The sequence below is a fragment of the Polypterus senegalus genome, chromosome 11 (assembly GCF_016835505.1).
Source record: "Polypterus senegalus isolate Bchr_013 chromosome 11, ASM1683550v1, whole genome shotgun sequence".
Classification (NCBI taxonomy): Eukaryota; Metazoa; Chordata; class Cladistia; order Polypteriformes; family Polypteridae; genus Polypterus; species Polypterus senegalus.
In genome coordinates this window covers 48,440,997-48,465,577 of record NC_053164.1, presented here as the reverse complement: position 1 = coordinate 48,465,577, position 24,581 = coordinate 48,440,997, and the positions used below count along the sequence as shown (strand labels likewise).

The 24,581-nt window shown below is 38.6% G+C and overlaps 1 protein-coding gene across 1 annotated transcript; it reads right to left on the bottom strand.

The window, feature by feature from the left end:
- Nucleotides 1-1,029: 1,029 nt before the first annotated feature.
- Nucleotides 1,030-21,500, bottom strand: LOC120539760 (progonadoliberin-1-like). Its single transcript, XM_039770141.1, has 4 exons — nucleotides 21,439-21,500; nucleotides 15,407-15,551; nucleotides 8,267-8,362; nucleotides 1,030-1,415 (listed from the first exon to the last, which is right to left on the bottom strand). Exons 2-4 carry the CDS (start codon nucleotides 15,548-15,550, stop codon nucleotides 1,374-1,376), a joined length of 282 nt encoding a protein of 93 aa, XP_039626075.1. The 5' UTR covers nucleotide 15,551; nucleotides 21,439-21,500; the 3' UTR covers nucleotides 1,030-1,373.
- Nucleotides 21,501-24,581: the final 3,081 nt, after the last annotated feature.

Here is a 24,581-nt window from a genome sequence, read left to right as displayed (position 1 = left end):
CATCTACATGATCCAAAAGAAAATGTGATTCATCAGACCAGGCTACCTTCTTCTATTACTTCATGGTCCAATTCTGATGTTCATGTGCCCTTTGTATGGCCTTTCGGCAGTAGACAGGGGTCAGCATGGGCACTCTGACTAGTCTGTAGCTGAGTAGTCCAATATGCAGTAACCTGCAATGCATTTTGTGTTCAAACACCTTTCCCTCATGGTATGCATTACGTTTTCAGCAATTTGTGTTAAGAGTAGCTCTTCTGTAGGATATGACCAGAAGGGCTAGCCTTTGCTCTCCATACATTTCAATGGGCCTTGGGCATCCATGATCCTTTCACTGGTGGACCACTTTTGGTAAGTACTTAGTGCTGCATACTGGGAACACCCCACAAGACTTTCCATTTTGGAGATACTGTGTGTCGAACTTGCTCAGATCCTCATGCTTACCAATTTTCCTTCTTCCAACACACCACCTTCAAGAACTGACTGTCCACTTGCTGCCTAATATATCCCACCCTTTACAGGTGCCATTGTAATGAGATAGTCAATGTTATTCACTTGACTTGTGAGTGGTTTAATGTTGTGGCTGATCAGTATATATATTGTATATAGACATTCTTTTCTGCTCAAAAGGTGCTTCACATGCTCACTGAGTATTGCTGAACAAGTGCTACAGTGTGGAAATATGGAAACAGTTGTTCTGCACCTAAACAGTAAAAGGCCTTCAGGTGATGATCACCATTGGAAGTACCGCAAGAGATTAGATTTGCTCAAGTTTGCTCAGTATATTTTCTTGTTTGTTTATCCAGGTAAGGGTCATGGAGAACCTCCATAAAGATGGGTTGCTGTAAGGTGGTCACAGACACAGTCTCACACACATCCCATGAGATGCACCACTCACTCCAGCAGAGGTCCCCATGCAAGCTCATACACTATACAGGTCCAGACCTGGACTAAACCAAGCTGCCCTTGCCACTAAATTACTTTCAATTTGCATTTCTAGTGCTTTATCTTGAAATGTAACATAAACCATAATTTAAAGGCACTTTTTATTTGGTTGTTTTTTTTTTATGGAAATACTGACAATGTTTAAAGATTAACAGGAAGCTACAACTGTGTTTCTGGTTTTAAATTCTCATTTTTGGATACAGAATGATCAATGTCTTTTTTGAAAGATGTTCTTTTTTCAGAAATTCAGTGAACAATATTCCATATAGGATGGAAAGCTTTTAAAGATCTATGGTGTGCAGCTCCAGGTCATGAACTTTGTCAACAGTAGAGATGTCACCTTGCAGTTGGGGGATTGTAAGTACACTTTTTAAAGTAAGTCACCACACATTCATCATATAGCCATATTTTCCCTCACAACATTCTTGTCTTTACACCTTTTTTCTTCCAGGTTCTCCTTCAATCAGGCTGACCTGAAACAGATACAGACCAATTACAATATATCTTACGTTTTTCTTAAAAAAAAAATAAGGTTGACTCTTGTTAAGTATTATAGGTGAATAGGGTCACTATTCTTACATTTACAAAGTACAGTACAGGTCTTTTTACCAAATGCTACATTTATGTGGTGTCATCGACATACCATCGCCCCAGCCAGTATGAACACCATTCCCTTACCTGGCTAGAAGACCCTGATAGCAGAAGGTCAGGGAGAGAGGGATAATATCTTCTTTCTATGTCAGGACCCAGGAATTGAAGGATGTTACAGCAGCAATAGCAGGAATGGCATCCTAACAACCACTGAGTGACCTCCAGGATCGGCACAGAAACCAGGGGAAGCATCCCCTCGTACACTGAGTGGCAGTATCCCATCTGGCAAGCCTTAGTATGGATGTCAACAGGACAGAAAGGGAACTGTGGTCCTGTGGGCTTGCCCTGCTGTGTTCTGTGGTGGAGCACTTGGATAGTAATGATACAAGGACCATGGTTGCCCTGCTTGACCCAGAAGTGCTTCCCATGGGCAATAGTTTAGGCACCAGAAGTACTCCAGGGGCCGGAGTTAAAGGACTCAACTCAGAGCAGTTGAAGTGGGGTATGCTGAAAGGACAACGCTTGCCTGGGAGGAGTGGAGTGTCAACCTGTGCTTGGAAGCTTTAAAACTTTGCCATCTTTTATATGGTAGCCTTCTGTTTTGTACAAATTGTAGTGATGGTGACACTGCAGTGGTTTCATAGTCTACAATGAATAGCTTTATATTTTGTGATTGGATGTCTAAATATCTGCTGATTTGTCTGCTCTCACTGTTTAGATGTATCCCTTCAATTGATGATGCATTTCAATTATCGTGTTACTTACCTGGCAGTCTTTAGCTTATTTTCATGCTTACTTTCTAAATCTCATTGTAATAGTGCTTGCTCTTGGTATATACAATAAATGCTGACTTATCACTGTGATTTGATCAGAATAGTTAATGACTTACAGCTAAGTGCTGGTGCAAATAACATACTAGTCCTTGTTGTGTTAGACTGACCCCTGCATTTGAAACTACAGAGGCATCTCTTGTCACCTGTACAGAGTACACTGAAATTCTTACTGGTGGGTCATAGCTTTTTCACAAACTGCCATACACAGTAGGTGGCCCTTCTGGTAGGGCAGGTCATACTGTATATAACACAGAGAAGCCTTCAATCTCCATTAATATTTAATAAGTCACTGTGGTCTGTGTATTCGATAAACTTTACACTCATTTGCACAACCTCCTTATGAGACATTGTTCTTTCATATGCAGAATATATATGTATAATTATTATATATACTGTATATATATATATTACAATTATTATATTTTGCTTGGGATGGCATGGTGGGGCAGTGGGTAGTGCTGCTGCCTCGCAGTTAGGAGACCCGGGTTTGCATGATCTCCCTGTGTCTGTGTGGGTTTCCTCCCACAGTCCAAAGTCATGCAGGTTAGGTGCATTGGCGATTCTAAATTGTCCCTAGTGTGTGTGCGCTTGGTGTGTGTGTGTGTGCACCCTGTGATGGGCTGGCACCCTGCCTGGGGTTTGTTTCCTGCCTTGTGCCATGTGTGGGCTGGGATTGGCTCCAGCAGACCCCCGTGACCCTGTAGTTAGGCTGTAGCGGGTTGGATAATGGATATTTTGCTTTCTTTTTCTTATATATATTCTTACTTTTTGTTTTCATTACTATGCTGTATCAAAGTATTTTATGGGACTTTGCCAGGAGAAACATTGAAAAAGTATTCACTTTCTGGACATTTCTAATAAAAGGGTGGAAAGCTAAACAGTGGCTGGTTTATTGCACCCTAACAATATCACCTTAAGGTTATATAAAATGAAACACCCCCCAACACACACACACACAATGGAATACCACAATAGTTTCTATCCTCCAAACTTCTGCACATCCTGACAGCACTTTTAGAAAGTAGCAGCCAGAGTGCTGAACGTGCCTCAAGTGAAGGGTCTCTGATGTTTATCCTAAATGCTACAGCAGCATTCACCCCAATGATATTCATTTTCAAGGTGGAGTTTCACATGGCCTTTTGATATACTTAATTAATCCCCAAAAGGAAACAGTCTTTTTGCATGACCTTTGCAGTTCACAGTGCAGAGTCAGCCATTGTAGAGCACCACTGGAGTGATTTTCAAGTTAAGGGCCCAAAGGAGTAGGATCACTTCTGCCAGTAAAGGGATTTGAACCAGCAATCTTCCAGATACCAGCACAATCCTTAGCCACAGTGCCACCACTCCATCCTGCTTAACGATTTCTTAATACAAGCTAAATACTGTAAAAAAGTACTAGTTGTGTCATGACTGGTTGCAGTGGTTTATTGTTTATGCTGTGACTTTGAGGCAGTTCTGTAGGTGAAATGGCTTTTATGCAGTGCGTTTGCCAGTATTGAACCTAATCCATTTTTAAAACTAATGCTCCCTGGTGTCTTGTGGCATATATTTACAGTACATACATATATCATATCTATCTATCTATATAGAATGGTGCAGTGTAGGGATCAACTGTTTATTGTTTTCACTCTATGTGCCCCCCATGAGCTCAGATCATTTCCAAACAGAAGGTAAATGGTTATATCTATACAGATGACACACAGGCTCTGATACTGAAGACTTATCAGTACCACCAGATGACCCCCAAAGCATCTTACTGCATTACACAATGGATAAGCAGTAATTCCCATAAACTACACAAGGAAAAAAACAGAAATTCTGATTATTACCTACAGTAAAAAAAAAAAAGAAAAAAAAACGGAGGATCTTAGGTTAAACTCAACCATCTTTGCTTTGCAGATCAATGCCAAAGTAAAGAATCTAAGCATTATTATGGATTCATAACTATATTCTCACTATATTACAAGGACTGCATTTGTTTACATTTAAGAAACACAACACAAGTTCTTTAATATCATTGACAGGTTCAGAAAAATGAACTCATGCTTTAAGCTAACTTAATTATTATTAGGAGTACTAAGAAAATGCAAAAAATGATGAAAATAAATCAGCAAGAATCTTAACCAAAAGGGAAATCTGAACAAATTTACCTGATATTAGCATTGTTACATTAGTTCCCTTAAACTTTCAGGATCGACTTTAAAATGTGTTTAGTTGTCCACACAGCTCTCTGCAAAGTTGCACCTTCCTATATTTTGGAATGGCTAAGCCCATACATCTCTAATCGCAATCTAACATCTTCAGACACTGGCTCTCTTCATGTCTGTGAGAATTAGACATAACAGAAGTAGAGGGGCAGTCTTCTGTTATTAAAGAAAAAAGTAATGCTTGTGTTGTTTAAATCAAAGCTACTGAACATCCGAATATTGATGTTTGTGACTAAACATGTGGAGCATTCATTTATACGCAACTTGATATAATAAACAGCTCAGCAATGAAATATAAAAATCCTAATCAATGGAGCATGTCGCAAAGGTGAATGTTCAGTGCGGCAAACAGTTTAGTTACATTGTTGCCAGAGGCGATTCCATGGGTTATGACACTCCTAGGCAAAAAACTACTTGGGCCAACCAACTCACCCTACCCAGCGTCCTGATTTATCATCATTATTTTAGCACATAGTATATATTAATATGATCATTAGGAGGAACCTAAATTTTGTGAAAAGCATTATATAAATAAAACAATACACTATCTGTATAGAAATTAGAATAAAATGTAAAATGAATGTACTTGGGAACACAAAAATACAAATTGTGTATCAAATTATTTAAAAAATTAACAAAAAATTGCACATAATAGAAATTTTGAAAACCAAAAAATGGCTTCTAAAGCTGTTACTGTACCTTTCACATTCACTGTCTGAACACATTGGCTACAGCAAAAGCATCCACTATGTCCTTCATGTCCAAAGACCTTTGACTATTATGATGTATTGCAATCAGAGCTAGTGAATTAACTAACTTAGTTAACTATACCCAGTGCCATTTTAACATGGGAATACTTAAGTGAATCTCTCTTTACAAATTCTCTACTACTTATTACTGTTCTACTTCTGCTTTTATTCCGGTTTCTTTTTTTCCCTCGCTTTTCGCTTCCAGACATATAAATCATCTTAATGATTGATGAAAATGGCACTCCTTACATTTAACGTTTCTAAAAAAGTGACATACATCTCAAACATCAATGCAATGGAGATTGGGGCCCCCTCAGGGTAGTTTCTGGCTGTGTCACTGTAGTGTGTCGATGTTACACTTCAAGGGGGGTCCCCTACAGATTTGTCATTGCAATGAGTACCTGGGTAAATGGATGACCTCAGGGGCCCCGTCAAAGTTCAGCACCCAGGCAATTGCCTGTCCTGTCACTACACCTCTGATTATTGCTAAATGCAGGTATGTCTTGGGCTCACTTGTGTTCAGTTTAGAGCCCTGCAAGTTCATTCAGTATCTCCTGCTTCAGTGTTTCTCTTCTGTATTCTCTTCTGTATGTTCAGCAACTTTTGCTGGAAACACAGCCTTCATTTATAGAGTCCCATTAATTCTGAAATGATCTGCAATAACAGAGATGCCTTATCTTTCTGAGCAGTTAAATCAAAGTTGAGTGCTTTTTAACAATGATGGCAAATCATTGTGACTGTGGATGTAAGTCTTTGTGATTCTCTTTCTCTTCTTGGTTCTCATAGTGGCATTCATTTATCCTGCAGACTTGAATGAGACCTTAAGTGGATGTATTATCGTCAATGGCAAACTTAATATCAGACCTTCATCATATTCATCAGAATCCTCAACTTTTACTTGTGCTCTAGTTTGGTACATTACAGAATACTCCGCGAAGGATTGGACAGCTAAGTGGTTTAAGGCAGACAGATTTTTATATACCCTTTTTAAAATTCCTAATGACAGTTGGCACTAGCTGTTCATTTCCTCATTAAAGTGTTGTACACTGGGATTTTGTCTCCCCCTTTTCCTTCATACAAACCTCAATTGTATGACAAGGTTATCTTATACAGTCATGGCCAAAATTATCGGCACCCCTGGAATTTTCCCAGAAAATCCACCATTTCTCCCAGAAAATTGTTGCAATTACAAATGTTTTGGTATCCATCCATCCATTATCCAACCTGCTATATCCTAACTACAGGGTCACAGGGGTCTGCTGGAGCCAATCCCAGCCAACACAGGGTGCAAGGCAGGAAACAAACCCTGGGCAGGGCGCTAGCCCACCGCAGTGTTTTGGTATACACATGTTTATTTCCTTTACGTGCATTGGAACAACACAAAAAAACAGAGAAAAAAAGCCAAATCTGACATCATGTCACACAGAACTCCAAAAATGGGCCGGACAAAATTATTGGCACCTTTTCAAAATTGTGGGTAAATCGTTTTATTTCAAGCATATGATGTTTGTTTGAACTCACCTGTGGCAAGAAACAGGTACTGGTAATACAGCAATCACACCTGAAGCCAGTTAAAATGGAGAAAAGTTGACTCAACCTTTCTGTTGTGTGTCTGAGTGTGCCACACTAAGCATGGACAACAGAAAGAAGAACAGAGAATTGTCTGAGGACTTGAGAACAAAAATTGTGGAAAAATATCAACAATCTCAAGACTACAAGTCCATCTCCAGAGATCTTCATGTTCCTCTGTCTGCTGTGTGCAACATAATCAAGAAGTTCACAACACATGGCACTGTAGCTAATCTCCCTGGACGTGGACAGAAGAGAAAAATTGATAAAAGACTGCAACGAAGAATAGTCTGAATGGTGGATAAACAGCCCCAATCAACTTCAAAACATATTCAAGCTGTTCTGCTGACTCAGGGTGCAACAATGTCAGCTTGAACTATCCCTTGACATCTGAACAAAATGAAGCGCTATGGCAGGAGAGCCAGGAGGACCACACTGCTGACACAGAAACATAAAAAAGCCAGACTGGAGTTTGCCAAAATGTACTTGAGGAAGCCAAAATCCTTCTGGGTGAACGTCTTGTGGACAGATGAGACCAAGGTAGAGGTTTTTGGTAAAGCTCATCATTCTACTGTTTACAGAAAACAGAATAAGGCCTACGAAGAAAAGAACACAGTATCTACAGTCAAACATGGTGGAGGGACTGTGTGTAAGGTATCATGAAATCTGAAGACTACCAAAAGATATTGGGGTGCAATGTAGGGCCCAGTGTCAGAAAGCTGGGTCTGCATCAGAGGTCATGGGTGTTCTAGCAGGACAATGACCCCAAACATACCTCTAAAAGCACCCAGAAATGATTGAAGACAAAGCGCTTTGTCCGGATCTAAATCTGATTGAACACTAATGGAGAGATCTCAAAATTGCTGTTGGGAGAAGGCACCCTTCAAATCTGAGAGACCTTGAGCGGTTTGCAAAAGTAAAGTGGTCGGAAATTCCAGTTGAGAGGTGTAACAAGCTTGTTGATGGTTATAGGAAGCGCTTGATTTCTGTTATTTTTTTCCAAAGGGCATGCAACCAAATATTAAGTTGAGAGTGCCAATAATTTTGTTCAGCCCGGTTTTTGAGTTTTGTGTGAAATGATGTCAGATTTGGCTTTTTTTCTCTGTTTTTTTGTGTTGTTCCAATGCACATAAAGGAAATAAATATGTGCATACCAAAACATTTGTAATTGCAACAATTTTCTGGAAGAAATGGTGCGTTTTCTGGGAAAATTCCAGGGGTGCCGATAATTTCGGCCATGACTGTAATGTGTAGCTGTAAATACAACTCTCTGCTTGTGGATAATACATTGAACTGAATTTAGAAGCAAATAAAAACTTTATCAACTATTGCTCAATACAAATCCCTCACAGATGAAATGAAGCAGTGAACTCACCAGAACCTCCTTGAGACCATTCAATTTCCTACACTGAGGGGCGAAGATACAGCCAGGGTGATCTGCATTTTCAAACTTGTCTGACACTCCAGGTATCTTGAAGAAAAAAGGAGGATTTTAACAGTAAGCTAATGTATCATAGACAGGCACAAGCCTTTCAGATATAAAAATGTGCATGTAGGCATCTTTAGGTCCTGCAGGGCTGCAGTGGCTGTGGGGTTTCTTTGCAGACTGTCTCATGGATGGTATTCAAACACTTTCATGTATTTTCCCTTGTCTGTGCCTGAAGTATGCATATCCTAAGACATTTCAGAAAAAAGATAAGGTTTTCTGTCCTGTAGTGGACTGGTGCCCCATTCAAGGATGATTACCTAATGTTAAGAGGACAGTCTATAGCAAAAGACCCCTACCCACCCTTTGGAATAAGAATTGTTTTCTAGTAATTGTGAGGACATGACAGTAATGTCTCTTTAGTATACACCACCTTCTCATCAGGAACTATTAAAAATGAAGTAAGAAGTCACTTTTTAAGAATGTGCTGCAGATGACAATAAACAACTATGGCTTTTCACATTTGTATATTTTGAAAACACATTTTTGTTCCCACTAAAAATAAAAAGCGATCAGTCTCAAGTTGAAACTAATCATAGCCTTTTAAATACAAATGGTAGCAAATTGTGTAATACAGTAATACTGTTTGTATATGACACCTTGCATGTCAGCCTATTCAATTGATGAATTTGGCTCAACAAAAGATTAATGAGGTTAGGAGTTTGCTCATTGGTAGAAATTAAAAGTTTGGTTTGTAATGAGGACCACAGCCATGACAGCCTTCCAAAACCGAAATCCCTCATTCCCAAAGTAGAGGGTTACTGTAAGAAAATCACAGAAAAGAAAATTTAAACAGTGCAATAAACAACTGACAGGATTGTTCAAACTGAAAAGGAAGTCAAAACCAATCAGCATTACTTTACATCCAATGTATACACTAGTGACGTGCGGTGAGGTCCATGGCTGGTGAGACACCAGAGAGAGATATACAAATATATGAACACCAATGAGTAGCTTATTCACTATTCAATTGGTGGCATGCACATTGACCACTGGTTATTTTTCATATCTCATCAGCATTTCTTTTCACACACACAGATAGAGGTAAGACACATATTTGGCTAAGAAATAATCTTACATTTATAGTGGCGAGAGAGAGACAGCGGAGAGAGCGCATTTGCTCTGCACCCTCCATGTGTTCTAAATTTGCTGTTGCAATTCCACAATTCAGTACAGTATAGAGGGGTGTACAAAAAAGGAAGTAAATTTTGACCTTAATTGAAATATTTAGTTGTTTTTAAAAGCTTTTCATTCTGATGCTTTAATCAATTTTAGTACAGACTGTTCAACAAAAGGATAACAAGAAAAACAAAATAATATTTTATTTTAGGCCAAAATGTAATTTTTAAATATTTGATTTTTTTTTTCTTAGTCTGATCCCATTTTTTTATAAAATTGAAAACCGTTTATGGTCTTCTCTTTATTTGTAAATGAAGTCCATGTGCCTATCCTTCTCCGCAAAAAAACTCTGTCACTTTCTTTTGAAATTCCTCCTTATTTTCCTTTAGATGAAAAAGTCTTCCATTTTGGCAGTCAGTCGGAACAAAAAAAATAAAAATAAACGGACCTCTGCAGTGTACTTGACTTTCTGATATTGCTAATTTATTGCGATGTCCCAGAGCGCCTGCATAGAAGAACAGCAGCAACGATCACCTATTGGGCTCACATGCGCCCCCTTCAGGGCAGCACGATACTGTCTGCCTCACCTTATGCCTTTTCACTGCGGTTTTATGTCCAATCAGCAAGACTAAATATGTCACACACATTCGTTAAAGACCATAGCCAGACTTTGGAAAGTTAGGGTGTATAACAAACGTGTCTGGAAACATTATATTGGTGACATACTGAGAGACAGCAACAGACACACGCCAATTGTATGCATCAACCACGTGTGTGAGGGACAGCGCAGTCCGAAGTGAGGTGAGGCTCGTTGCTGCAGCACCTCACGTTTCTGTCCTGTATCTGAACAGGAAATGCGCAAATTTAGCGATTTTGACCATAAAAATGTTTAAAATCATTGGAATCATACATAAAACAAATATATAGCACAGACAAGTGGACACATTATTTTATGTTATCATTATTAGTTTTTTTACGTTTCATGATGACAGGTGATGCTCAGCCTCTCCTGACTGCACGTCCCTGGTATACACTTTCACTGGATCCATTATATGCAGTGCAAAGTTTCCAAATGCACTCCAGAAAAGCCCCAAGACTTCTGATCTACTTTACATACATTTTCTGATTAATTTTTCCATTCCCAAATTCAAGCATATTTACATCTATAAGCAAAACACACTATATAATAACTACAAATTTAATTTAAATAAAACAAAACATACACAAATACACACACAAACACACGCACGCATCCACACGCACACCGTATATTTTCTTCTGTAGTTTATACTAAAGCGCTAGACTGTGTAATTCCATGCCTGTTATGGACCCAGTGTCCATAATACTATGTTATATGAAAAACCTTATTATCTGAAACAATTCTGAAAAGTGACCGAATTCGAATCGCTCTAATATTAAGTTCCTTATATAAAATGAAAATAGGCCGCTATTAGGACTTTTTTGACATTTGCACTCCATCTACTGGTAGCTGTAAAAATAACAATACTCAAGTACAGTCACAGCAAAGCAATGTTAACCCGAGGACAAATTTAACCAGGTGTTACTGCAGTGCTTCTTAAACTGTTTTTTTTTACTCATGACCGACAGAATTTTGATTTCTTTGTGTCTTCAATGCCCACAATTGACGCCAACAGTCATCCCTGATCTCCGTTGCAGAATCGTCGCCGCAGGTCATAGCTGAGCTTAAACTGCTAGCGCGACCCATCGTGATACACTCCGCAAACCGAGCAAATTGAGTACAATTGTAAGTCACGACTGTGTGCGACTCAAATTCAGACGACTAGCGACCCATTTAGATTTAGAAACTATAGGCTACTGGATATTCACCTGAGGTCGATGCGTAATTTCAATAGAAATAAAGCGACATTGCTTTCAACACATAACACATAAGCCCAAGAATACTGAACATACGTAATAGATTACAGCGAGCAGAACTTCATCTTTCACACGGCAGCACCACAGGGTCGCCTTAAACAAGGCAACGGCAGATTGTATTAGTCAAACTCGTGTAAACTATTTTTTACTTTTCGTTTGTCTTTTCAATAGATGTTGTACGTGTATTTGTTATCTTATCCTCCCTGTTGTGGACCGTGGAAAGCACCTGCAGTAGAGGGAGCCAGGGGCTCACAGATTTTTAATGCAAGCCTCCGTATTACTATGGAGACGACAACAGGAGGATGATCAAGTCATGTTCTAAAGATGATTCAAAGTTGACTTAAATTGCTGCACACACACATCTCAATGCTGTAATGACATCAAAGCCTAGAACTGGAATTGATTTCTCTTAAAATGAACAAGAAATAGTAAAAGTTAACGCCGTCATCAGTTATTCTCTTTCTGTCTTTTTTGAACAAGATCATCAAATGCTTAAACACTAAGCTTCATTCTGTTTCGTCGTTGCACGCCTCTGTCACACCTAGATAACGTCATGAAGTGAACAACAGCACTAACTTTGTCAAAAATGTAAGCTGTTGCGTTAATTGAAAAACGTGCCATCAGTTCATTTCAGATTTAGTGTACATCCATCCATCATCCAACCCGTTATATCCTAATTACAGGGTCACGGGGGTCTGCTGGACCCCCACACAGAACGCAAGGCAGGAAACAAACCCCGGACAGGGCGCCAGCCCGCCGCAGGGCGCACTAAACACACACTAAGGACAATTTAGAATCACCAATGCGCCTAACCTGCATGTCCTTGGACTGTGGGAGGAAACCGGAGTACCCGGAGTAAACCCACGCAGTCACGGGGAAAACATGCAAACTCCACGTAGGGAGGACACGGGAAGCGAACCCACTACCCACTACGCCACCGTGACGCCCGATTTAGTGTTCAGTACAATGAAATTAATGGCACCAAACCGCCGCAGTCTCACTCCGCACGTTATGAAAAATTGTAATAACATAAAATATAATAATATAGTTTGGTGAAACTGACTCTAAAATTTGTTTTGCATAAAATTTAGCAACCGTGAAGCTCACTTAAAGTTGTTTTTTGTTTTTTTTTAGTTTTCACCAATTTTTTGGGGGGAGATGCAAAGAAAGCAGCGTTTCTCGTTAAGGCTTTGGCAACACAGTACAGCCCTTTTGGACAGGTACATTTATAAGAAAATGTCATGTGAAATGAAATGGGGGAAAGTGTCTTTTGGAAATACAACATGCCTAAACGTAACCCAAAAAGACAAAAAGATTGACACAGCAATAAAGCTACATAAAGGTATGGCGTTATTTCAGTGCCACTATTCTGAGCGCACGTAAAAAAATATTGCAAGTGCAAGTGTTGCATTTTGAGGAGAAATTTATTTTGAGCGTACAAAAGCTGAATTTGAGTGAACAAAATTCATTGCTGCGTGCAAAAAATGTATTTCAGTGTTTGCACTTATCCATATACACACACACAATAGCACCCCCTCTCGCTCAGTTTTTTCATTTGCGCTTGCTCGCAATGTGTTGCTTGCGCTCACAACATTCTCTGCTGCAAGCGCTCAACTCTCTGTACACCGTTATAAGTGTGCCACAAAACCAACCAATCACAGACTTGGTTTCAAAAATTCTGATTGGCTCTTACGGTCTCCAATCAGCTCGCTAGCTGCTGCATTCCGGAAACAGTCCGAAATGTAGCTAAATCCAGCTAAACTCAATTAAACCCCAATTTGCGGATAATATCTTTAATTATTTTATTTTAAAATATATTATTTGTTAAGACTATCGTTGGTGTAGTATAATGTAGTTGCATTATACAACCATGCCAACTGACTCTCCAAATTATATTTGAGTAGCTCTCTTTTATGTCGTCGAATACTGAACAGCAGCTGATTGAAAACCGTAAGAGCCAATCAGAATTTTTGAAACCAAGTCTGTGATTGGTTGGTTTTGTGGCACACTTATAACGGTGTACAGAGAGTTGAGCGCTCGCAGCAGAGAATGTTGTGAGCGCAAGCAACATTGCGAGCAAGCGCAAATGAAAAAACTGAGCGAGAGGAGGTGCTATTGTGTGTGTGTATATGGATAAGCGCAAACACTGAAATACATTTTTTGCACGCAGCAATGAATTTTGTTCACTCAAATTCAGCTTTTGTACGCTCAAAATAAATTTCTCCTCAAAATGCAACACTTGCACTTGCAATATTTTTTTTACGTGCACTCAGAATAGTGGCACTGAAATAACGCCATATAAAGGAAATGTTGAGAAGAAAATGATGCAATTGTCATCTTAGATAAGATCCCGCTTTTGACTAATTGTATTTAAAATTTATGTGTACTAATCAAAAGGCCCACCCATCGTGTTGCACCCTCCACATTAGTATTACAAAAAAAAGTTGCTGAGGAAATGTGAGGGAAAAAAGTTATTTTTTATATACAAAGTCGACACCTGTTTCCCTGGGTAAATGGCACAAATGTCACTGGTCACAAAATGGCATAATTATTTATTTCTTTTTGTGTGAACCAAAGCATAGCCTTCACTTCCGTTTCTCAGGTTCATCTCATAATCATAGGTTAAAACTACATTTGGGCTGAGGTGAACTCCCATATATATTTATATATGTACATGCACTTTAATTAAAGAACAAGTAGCTGTGTGTCTGTCTGGTTGCTGTGTCTGTGTCACTCCAACAGATAGCACATCACAAACATCTGTAGTAAAAAAAATGCATTTGTCATTACAACAGATGGCACATTACAAACATTATCACCACTTTTACGAATCCCATAGCAAATGTTATGTAACAGATATATATATATATATATATATATATATATATATATAGTATATTGATTTGTCATTTCCAACAGATGGCGCATTACAGACAGTTGTAGTATTGTATTTTAATTACTAGAAATGTTTATGATGCTCCATCTGTTGGAATGTCAGGTGCAATGCATTTTATTACTACATGCATTACAAAATACTGTATACAGTTGAATAGATGGTGCACTGCAAACATTAACAGTGAGGCCTAAGTTGAATATTTAGAATTCAACCAGTCTTAGATGGCTGGCATAGGCAGTACAGATATTATTAATTTATACACACACACACACACACACATATATATACAGTATATACAATCACATATATATATTGTACAATCAGATCGAGACTCAGACTACGAATGCTATGAATATATATATATATATATATATATATATATATATATATATATATATATATATATATATATATATAATAAAATGTATATATACATACATATAAGTCTGGAAAAATTTGCACCTGTCCTATATACAAATTATTTATGAAAATATAAAATAAAATTCAAAATTAAAAACTACCTAATATCATATGAGTTCTCATATTGCTTTACTTTAATTCTAGTCAATCTCCATATCAATTTGTTTAAATATTCTCCTAAATAATCATCAAACGTTACTACCAGTCTAATATAGTGAAGCAAAAATTCCTGGGGTTTCAAGAGAAGAGTGATACTGTGCTAGATGACACAGAGAAATATCTCCATCCTAAAGATTGTTTTGAATGCTTCATGGTTTCTGCAACATGTTATAAATTGGACCCACTATTGCCATGTCCCAAATTAGAATAGACTGTTTGTTTGTAAAGTTTAAAGGTTTACAAGGCTACTGAATAAAAGTCCTCATAATGTTATACTTAACATGGAGTCCAAATGCTATTCTAAGACCAGTTTTGCCTACAGGCTTCTACTGAGACAATGACTTACATTAAACCGCTGTCAGACTGGACAACTCCATGCTCTTTTTTAACTGATGATGTCTAATCAAAGACAGGCAGAGAACATAGAGTGGCCCTTTACATGTTACCTCATGCTCTAAACATACAACAAAAAATGTGAGCCAACATGAAATCAGTGTAAAAAAATAACAAATAAATTGAGAATACTGCAAACTCCATACATCCTGAAGCACATCCTTCATCTTCTCTACATCTCGCTTCCCACCCGGCCGTAGTCCATAAGACCAGTGCTGCCCATCACAAATATCAGCTAGTATGGTTAAGGCAAAGACCAAACACAGCACAGTGCTCCTTGTCGCTGACATTCTGTAACAAAAGGAGAAGAGACATTTTGATGTTATGATAGACAGAATATATTGAGGGTGGTTACAAAAATGAGTCCAAGCAGCCAACATTCAAGAAAAAAAAAAAAAAAACATTTTTTAAACTCTGGATAGGCAGCATGATCCATCATATAAGGACTAAGAAATAATAGCTGTGACCTCACCACCGTGCTTATATTCATCAACAGCATTGTCATGTGGCTAACACACTGGACATTAACTGAAAAGAAGCTTTTATTAACATGTTACTGTTGTTAATTCAGCATTGCTGCAAGCAAATGACATTAATATATAAAATATAATTACAGAACTAATATATATGATTTACTACACAGAACACGGAAAGGCAGTACACAGTACAGCAAACAGAAAGATGCCCTGTAATGGAGACACAGGCATAATGAGTGCAATTTACATGTTACACATTAATAGGAAAAGGATAATTGGTGGCTATTAACTGTTGAGCAGCCTAAGAGAAGTGAGGAAGCAGCTGTTCTTAAACTGTGATGTTTTAGCCCTAAATCGCATATCTGAGGGGAGCCATTGAAATACATCTTCCAAGGGGAGTGATGGGTCTACCAAAACCCAGTTGGCACATTCAATGGTACATTGAGCAGAAGGCTGTGCCAATGAACTTTGATGCTTTTGTAAGAATACATTGAGGTCTTTCCCTTGTTAGGATGCCATAATTTCATGCCATACAAAACTGGGAAATGTCAGAATGCAATTTATAAAGGATGAGTAGACTCAGCCAAGGAGGTGTTGCCCAACTGTAAATCTCTTCAGCTGTCTGAGGAAATACAGTCTCTGATGTGCATGATAGGTGCCTCACAGGACAACAGCTTCAAGCTCAGCAGTGTAGCATTTAGATCTCCAACTGTTTATTTGTTCTATACTTTAAGTTTAGTACATGAAGACTGGCAGTGGCTCTGGGCCCTGGAAAGCCTCTTCTTCTTAGTTTGCAATTGTTGCAACGGTTTTCTTGCTGCCACTTAGTCTTGCTGAGGTCAGATGTATAATATATATGTCGGGAAACAACAGTGAGTGAATTTTGCTACATTCAGCTCACTGAATTTTGCATTCCTTAACCAATCTAATGACTCATGAAGGCAGTGCTCAAAGTAGGGTGCTCATTTTGAACTACAAAGATCAGAGGAGCTCTCTTTAACCTGGTCAAACAGACCACACACTTCTGATTGCAATGAACCGTCTACAGTCAAACAATTCCTAAAAAAACTTATTAGACATATAAATGTGTTTAGAGACTATGTTGCATGTGTTACTGTCCTGTGAGGCAACTATTATACAAGTCGTTGACTCTAAGAAACTTGTTTTCCGATTCTGATGTGGCTTTGGGTCTGCCAGACCTCTTCATGTCTGTTTCCTCCAGTTTTCAGGTTCCTTTTGATGGTGTGGGAAACTGTACTCAAGTTTCAATTTCTCTGAAGGAAAGACTTACATTTGAAAGGGTTATAATGGTCTGTCTGCCTTCCTTTGTTAGCTGACTTTTTTCTTGTCATTATGAGTAATGGAAAGATGCTATATAAATAAAATATATTATTATTATTGTTATTATTATTGTCATTATTATTATTATTATGGCTTTATACTGTGTGAGGGCAGGGTGGTGGCTCTGAGGCTAGGGATCTGTGCTGACAATCAGAAGGTTGCCAGTTCAAATCCTATAAATGCCAGAAGAGACTCTACTCCATTGGGCCCTTGAGCAAGGCCCTTCACCTGCAATTGCTTTGTCCTGGGTATGTAGTTAACCTGCATCTAGCCCTGAACACTGGTCCTCCAATGTGTAGGCAAAACTTGGGGGCTGATGGCAGGATTGGCACTCCAGCCATTGTAAAAAACTTCACACTGTTCCAGTGTGGTGCAGAGGTGTCACCCATTGTATAGCTGCACTCGGGTCCCAATCCGGGTGGTTTGTCGTGTGGTGGGTGCTGTAATCAGTGCATACTCCCAACCTCTCCTTTATACTGTGCAGTATTGTCCAAATGATGTTTCAGAGGGTGTAGTAATGTAGTTTGTTGCAACACTGCTTTAATGCAGAGTGTTTGTAAGTAATCAACCAAAGTTGGGACACCTGCAGAAATTATTTGAATTACATTTCAAGGCTTAATTAATTTCAATTGCTGCAGAAAAGTTGTAAATTAACCCATTACTTGTTCCCTGAAAAGAGCCTATTTGTATTAACTCTAAACAGTTAACATTGTTTTTCAGTTTGTGGTAACTGTTTTTAACCTAGTTTACTGCTTACCTGTACAATTTCAGGTTATTTGGTGGACATGAACTGAGTAAATATTAATAAAAACTGAAAAGACTGGGGTGTTTTAAAAGTTATGACTGATAGTAAATAGTGTATACACATACACACAGTCATGTGAAAAAGTAAACCCCATGAAATGTTTCTCTTTTTTAAAAAATTTGGACATTTCTTCTTTTAAACTATATCTGTAGATGAAGGTTATATACAATCATCATGTCACATTTACATCACATACTCCATTATAAAATTTAAATAAAAATGATGGCAAATTTCACATTTGGAAAAAGTAAGTCCAACCCTTCATTTACTGTTATAGATGCCTCAGAAGGGAATTTAAAAAGACCTCCAAACAAATGCAAATCCACTGTTCTACTGTTCATCTACAAGAGGAGAAGATTTCAAACACGTGTAACTTTTCCAGGTCAGCCAGCCCCAGCAAATTTAATCTGAGAGCAGAATGCAAGATGCTAAAGAAGAATTTCATCATGGGACCTACAGGTCGCTCTTGTCATTGTGGATGCCAGAGAGTATGTCAGGAAGAAGCTGTACAAATGATATTGGCATGGGTGGTGTGACAGGAGGAAACATTTCCTGTGAAGAAAGAACATTATGGCAAGGCTATAGTTTGCTCATTGAAGCAAAGATGAGGATTTCAGGAACAACATACTTTGGACAGACTAGGCAAGGGTAGAGTTATTTTGCCACAGCACCAAAAGATATGTTTGGAGAAAACCAAAGACAGCACTTGAGCAGAAGAACCCGATACCAACATAGTTTGGGGCTTCTTTACTGCATCAGGGCCTCAGCAGCTCACCATCACTATGAATTCTTCATTGTACCAGAAGATACTTGAGTATAATGTGAGTCCACCTCCCAGAAGACTGAAGCTTAACTGACAGTGGACCTTGCAGCATGATAATAGCTGGTGGGATATGAAAAGGGCTGTGCATGCAAGACCTCTCTCGGACATTACACAGCTGAAGATGTTGTGCATGGAGGAGTGGGAAAAACTCTCGTTCAGGTGATGTCAAAGTCTGCTAAACAGTAATAGGAAACACCTGCTTTAGAAGGATTCTGCCAACTAGGCAATACCAGCTATTAGAGCCAAGGGTGGGCTTAATTTTTGTACAGATAAAAATGGCATATCTGTTCATTTTCACTGAATAAATTATTGCAAAGTCAATTTTGCATCATTATTTTTTCCCCAATTATTTCATGACTGCTGTTTAAATGAAGATCAAATCTTGTTATATCCACATCTCTCTATTATAAAAAAAAATCTTGGAAGGAGACGAGACGTTATTTTCTTGGAGAGACACTTATACGTCCCGCAAGACGAGTCCATGCCTGGGGCTGGAAATAAAGGACAAAGAGTAGATGACAAAGTAGAACGTCATAAAGAATTCAAAAAACGTTGGCGCAATGTACATGCAGAGCAGGTTACAAATAATGGAAGTATGAAAATTCGAAAGTCTCAAAGAAAGGATAGGAAAGATCACATTAGCGGAAAGAAACGAAAATTATTACTCAGTGAAATAACGGAACAGCGAAAAGAGATCGAATATATTGTTCGGATTTAAACTTTAAGTTGGAGACTTGTAGATCGTCTAATTCGTGTTGCCAGCGAGAATTAAAAGATTCCAAAAACGTTGGTGTGGTATGAAGTCCCATGAGATGGAGACTTTTAACATAAGACTAGGCTGACCCGCCTTTAAGGAGACCGACTTTTAAGTTGACCACTTCTTAAGGCAATTCAATATGTAGATCAATTTGATATTTTATACAAACTCATTAATTTGGTTATATTGCATTTGAGCGGTATTACTTTAATACTCGTAGTTTCTGTTATTTTTGTGATGAAATTTAAACTTTTTTCTATATTGAGGTCGCCCTTTTGAACCCCCCTGATATTTACTACGCGGTGAGGCATTTGTACTCCATCAACATTAATTATTTCCGGAGACATAATTTTGTCTATTTTTCCTGCGCATCGCGCACAAAAGCAAAGGAACGATGGGAGCACCAGAACTCTGCTCACATCATGTCGTTTTGTACCGCAAGCTGCAAGTAGTAAGTCTGTGATAAGCGGAATACCGCTACACTTTCCACTCACGGGACGGAAGGACAATCCCGACCGCTTTTATATAGTAAGAAAGAAGAAGAAGATATTGCACAGTCTGGAGTAGAAAATCATCTTTTACCTGGAAAAACGAAACTACAAATCCCATCGTGCATTGCAAAATGGACGGGGCGTGTGTGAAACTCCGCGCCTGTGTAGCACTCACGGGACAGAAGGACAATCCCGACCACTTTTATATAGAAGGATTCTTTCAAGTCACATCCTACTTACAACTATTTTCAAACAAACCACGGTCATCTAACCTCAGTCGTGTGAATGCTTTTGTCAGACACAGTTCCTGTGCTCTCAGCTCTAATATATTATTATCAGGACAATAATTTTATATGTTCAAGATGACACGTCAAAGACTAAGCGAAGAAGAAAGAGCATGGACAAACATTCGAAAAAGTCATTTAATTTATTAGAGAGAAAGAAACAATATTCACTCACAGGCAGTTATACGTTGTGTTGTCACGATGTAAGTCCAAACACGGAATCAAAACGCAATGCGATCTTGAATAAAAGTTCATTCCAAATATTGTTTTTAGAAAAGTTTTAATGTAAAACTGAAAATAATGCATATGTAACAATTCCCATGAAAATTACAATCTCTTAAAATTGTATAACCAAACCCAAGGGTGGGCAAGGGAAGTGAGCAGGGGATGGAGCCCCCTAGTATGTTAAAAAAGAAACAATATTTGATGTGATGAACTTACTTTTTCACTTGAGTGTACATGACATAAGTAAGTATGGTAATGTGTTCAAAATTTCAGCTTTCAAGTTCTCAAAAGATTTTCACATTGTAGGCATTACTTTGCTCAATTTATCCGCTATCGGCATATGTGACAGCCTGTGAACACGGTAACTCAAAAACAAATCACTCGATTTGAATGACACTTGGCTCTTTTATTAACACTCTAAATACATGTCATTAGATGTTCATTTATTGTAAATATTTATTACTTTTTGAATTTTTGAGAATTGCAAAATATTTATTTTTTTCAAAACAGCATGATTATACCATTTTATTCCACATATGGCCTGTAATATTATACTGCTAACATGTCAGCTTCATGCAGAGAAACAGGTGACATTTTCTAAAATTGTACACTATATCTGTACTTAGATCCTTGACTGTTACAACACACTATGTTCCCCATATTGTGTGATTATTCTGCACACAGTTCCAACTGAGAAAATATTACTGTAATATTGCAAAACTCAATTTCAGACAATACTATAATAAATACTGTTGAACTCTGTTTGTTTAAATTTTCTTTGGCATCAAAGTGTCAGCTAGCTGAGATCATAAAAAGAAATCAATATCATTTGAAAGTAAAACTAAAAAATGGATTTTAAATCCAAGTTAAACATGACTGTTTATATATTATACTATTATTTCTAAATTTCCCCATAGAATAAATAATGTACCATCTATCGATATATCATTCACCTCCCCAGGAAAGTCTTACTCACCTGCTCTGTTGTGTTCTGACTGCCAGTATTCTTCTCTCCACCAAGGACAGTTTAGAGGGGTGCGTGTCACATCCATCACCTTGTGCCTTATAAACAGTGGTCTTTCCTGGATGTCCTTCTGGCCACCTGCTTACGCACAGCAGGGAGCCCCAAGACAGGAGATTAGCTCCACGGGAGTGAGCAATGACTGATCTGCCATCCAGGCTTAGCACTTAAAAACTGGAGAAACTGTTCCATTAATTCTCATAAGTGCAGGATGCTGCTTTAAAGCTTAAATTGTACATGCAGTACATCCTAACTTCAAAGTGTTTGATCACTTGTATTTAACAAATGATCTTCTCTACATCCAAAGCATATTATTTACAAAGCATTTTGGTGGAAGAGATTTTGTAGTATATTGATCAAAGCCGGAAGGGTAGCAATAATTTGTCCAAGTGCCACTTCAGCCGTGAAAGACAGGGAACTGCAAAAAGGAAGTATATAAGCAGAATTAGGCAGGGCTCAGAGCATCATGCAGGCCCGCAGTAGATACTTTATACATGTAATCCTAATTTATTCCAGAACGAAAAAAAAAAAGATTGTGTATCAGAAAATAATATGCAGAGAAACAAATTACTCTTTTTGAATCACACACACTCCACAAGCATCAAAAGTGACATTTCAAAATTTCTTAAATTAAATATTAAAATGTAGTGATTATGATGATAAGTGCGCTTGAATGCCATGTAAGAGGATTAGCACAATAAATCCTTGTAAAAGGATAAAAGCCATGTGAAAGCCAGCTGAGACCACTGATGGGCACTGTGTCACTAATTGATGGCACCCTCCATAGAGCCTATTATCAGGAGGTGCTTGCAAAGCAGAAAAGAGAACAATTGAAAGTTACAAGATAAAATACAAGAGCATTCATTTATCTGTCCATTGACTAAATTGGCTTATTCCAATGTAAGAGAATGCTGCCCATTCCTGAAGCATCAGGGGCAGGACTGGAATCAACTCTAGACAGGCCTCCAGACAAGATCACTCAATGCATGATTAACATCCATCCATTTTCTAACCCGCTGAATCCGAATACAGGGTCACGGGGGTCTGCTGGAGCCAATCCCAGCCAACACAGGGCACAAGGCAGGAACCAATCCTGGGCAGGGTGCCAACCCACCGCAGGACACACACAAACACACCCACACACCAAGCACACACTAGGGCCAATTTAGAATCGCCAATCCACCGAACCTGCATGTCTTTGGATTGTGGGAGGAAACCGGACGCCCGGAGAAAATCCACGCAGACACGGGGAGAACATGCAAACTCCACGCAGGGAACATTTTTATAAAAATCAAACAAATAAATTACCACTGCAAGTTTTGATGTCTGGTAGCTGGAATATACAGCTTCCATAGGAAAAGGAAAAGATGACTTTGTTAAAATGTTACAAATGGTGATATTTTATTGAAGTAGTATAAAAGAAATAAACATAATTATAAAATGAAGCTTTGAAACCATGTAGGGCAGCACGGTGGCGCAGTGGGTAGTACTGCTGCCTCACAGTTAGGAGACCTGGGTTCACTTCTCGGGTCCTCCCTGCGTGGAGTTTGCATGTTGTCCCCGTGTCTGCGTGGGTTTCCTCCCACAGTCCAAAGACATGCAGGTTAGGTGGATTGGTGATTCTAAATTGGCCCGTGTGTGTGTGCATTGTGGTGGGCTGGCACCCTGCTTGGGGTATGTTTCCTGTGTTGGCTGGGATTGGCTCCAGCATACCCCTGTGATCCTGTAGTTAGGATATAGCATATATGGATGGATGGAGAAACTGTTATACCATGCCCACGTGTTTAGTTTAATGCTTATTAAAGATGTGTTTCACAAGAGATGGACTCGAATCAAAATGAGAATAAATGGGTCTGCAATGCTGTTAGTTATTTATACATTTTAATGTTAGTAACAAGCTAAAATATTGGTTAGAAAAAAACAACAATGCAAGTATAACAAGTTTTTGGACTAAACCATAGTGAAAAAAGCGCTATATAAATGCAAAGAATTATTATTATTATTATATAAACCAATAGGCTATATGGGTGAGAACACCTGGGGTCTCTTTTATAAAACTTTCCATAGATATGAGCATAAAAGTATGCTTATATCAAAAAGCAGGTAAATGAGTACCCACTGTACTGCTTAAAAATGATAATCATCTTGTAAAAGTGCGTAGCTGAAAGCGCCTCAAAGTCCTCCTGGTTGCCACCCTGTAACAACCATATGTTAACCATGACAATCAACCTAGTACATATACAATCATGATGCTGCAGACCTTGTTTGGCTGTTAGTGCAGCCGCCCACCTGACACATCAAGACACCGTCACCTGCATTTCAGGAGTCCAATACTGTGCTCCACAACTGAGCACTCAAGAGCATGTGTGGAATTATAGCATCTCTTCTCAGTGTTCTGGAGGTTAAGGAAAGGTGTAAGGAGCTGGTAGCCACCATCTCTTTGAATATGTAATGACATGATGGCTGTTACCATGAGTAGAACAGGTCATATGAAACACTGAACATTCAGCCAGTTGACTTACCAACAGCTCAGCCACCCCATGCATTATCATCACATCTGCCCAAAATTCTTTGCATCAAAATAAATAAGTCATGGGTTCACCAAGGCCACCGAGCAATGGCGTTTGTCAGTATCATCTTAGCATTCATTTTTAAGTTAACACAAAGTAAATTTGTACAGTTAGCAAAAACACCATCATTTTTGCTAGGTGCCCCTTTTGCAATAGGAGTTTAGGTTAATTGTTCCAATTACATTAGGTGAACCGGACACTGCTGAATATTACCTTTTTATGTTGGCCTGTACACCCACACCATACAGAAACTGAATGTAGAGCCTTGTCAGTCAGTTTACAGTTTCGAGTACAGAAGGCATGAGGGAGCTAAAGTTTGGCTGAGATATTGTTTCAAGAATGAGCCTAAATCAGCTCATAAGCCAGTCATTAACATACGCAAAAAAACTTGTCCCCTTCATATATTACCATTTGGATAGTTTTCAAGTAGCACCAAATAGGCCATGCTGTGTCAAACCATTAGGCTTTGAATAGGCTGTAAGGCACAGGAATTACAGCTTTCTGTATGCACGGAGTGAAACAAACCTG

Excerpts from the sequence above, each read along its gene's own strand:
- LOC120539760 (XM_039770141.1), bottom strand. The coding sequence starts at position 15,550 with ATGTCAGCGACAAGGAGCACTGTGCTGTGTTTGGTCTTTGCCTTAACC. Across the intron at positions 8,363-15,406 it reads TGAAGGATGTGCTTCAGGAT|ATACCTGGAGTGTCAGACAA; the intron begins GTATGGAGTTTG and ends TTTTTCTTCAAG. Across the intron at positions 1,416-8,266 it reads ATGGTCTCAAGGAGGTTCTG|GTCAGCCTGATTGAAGGAGA; the intron begins GTGAGTTCACTG and ends TATCTGTTTCAG.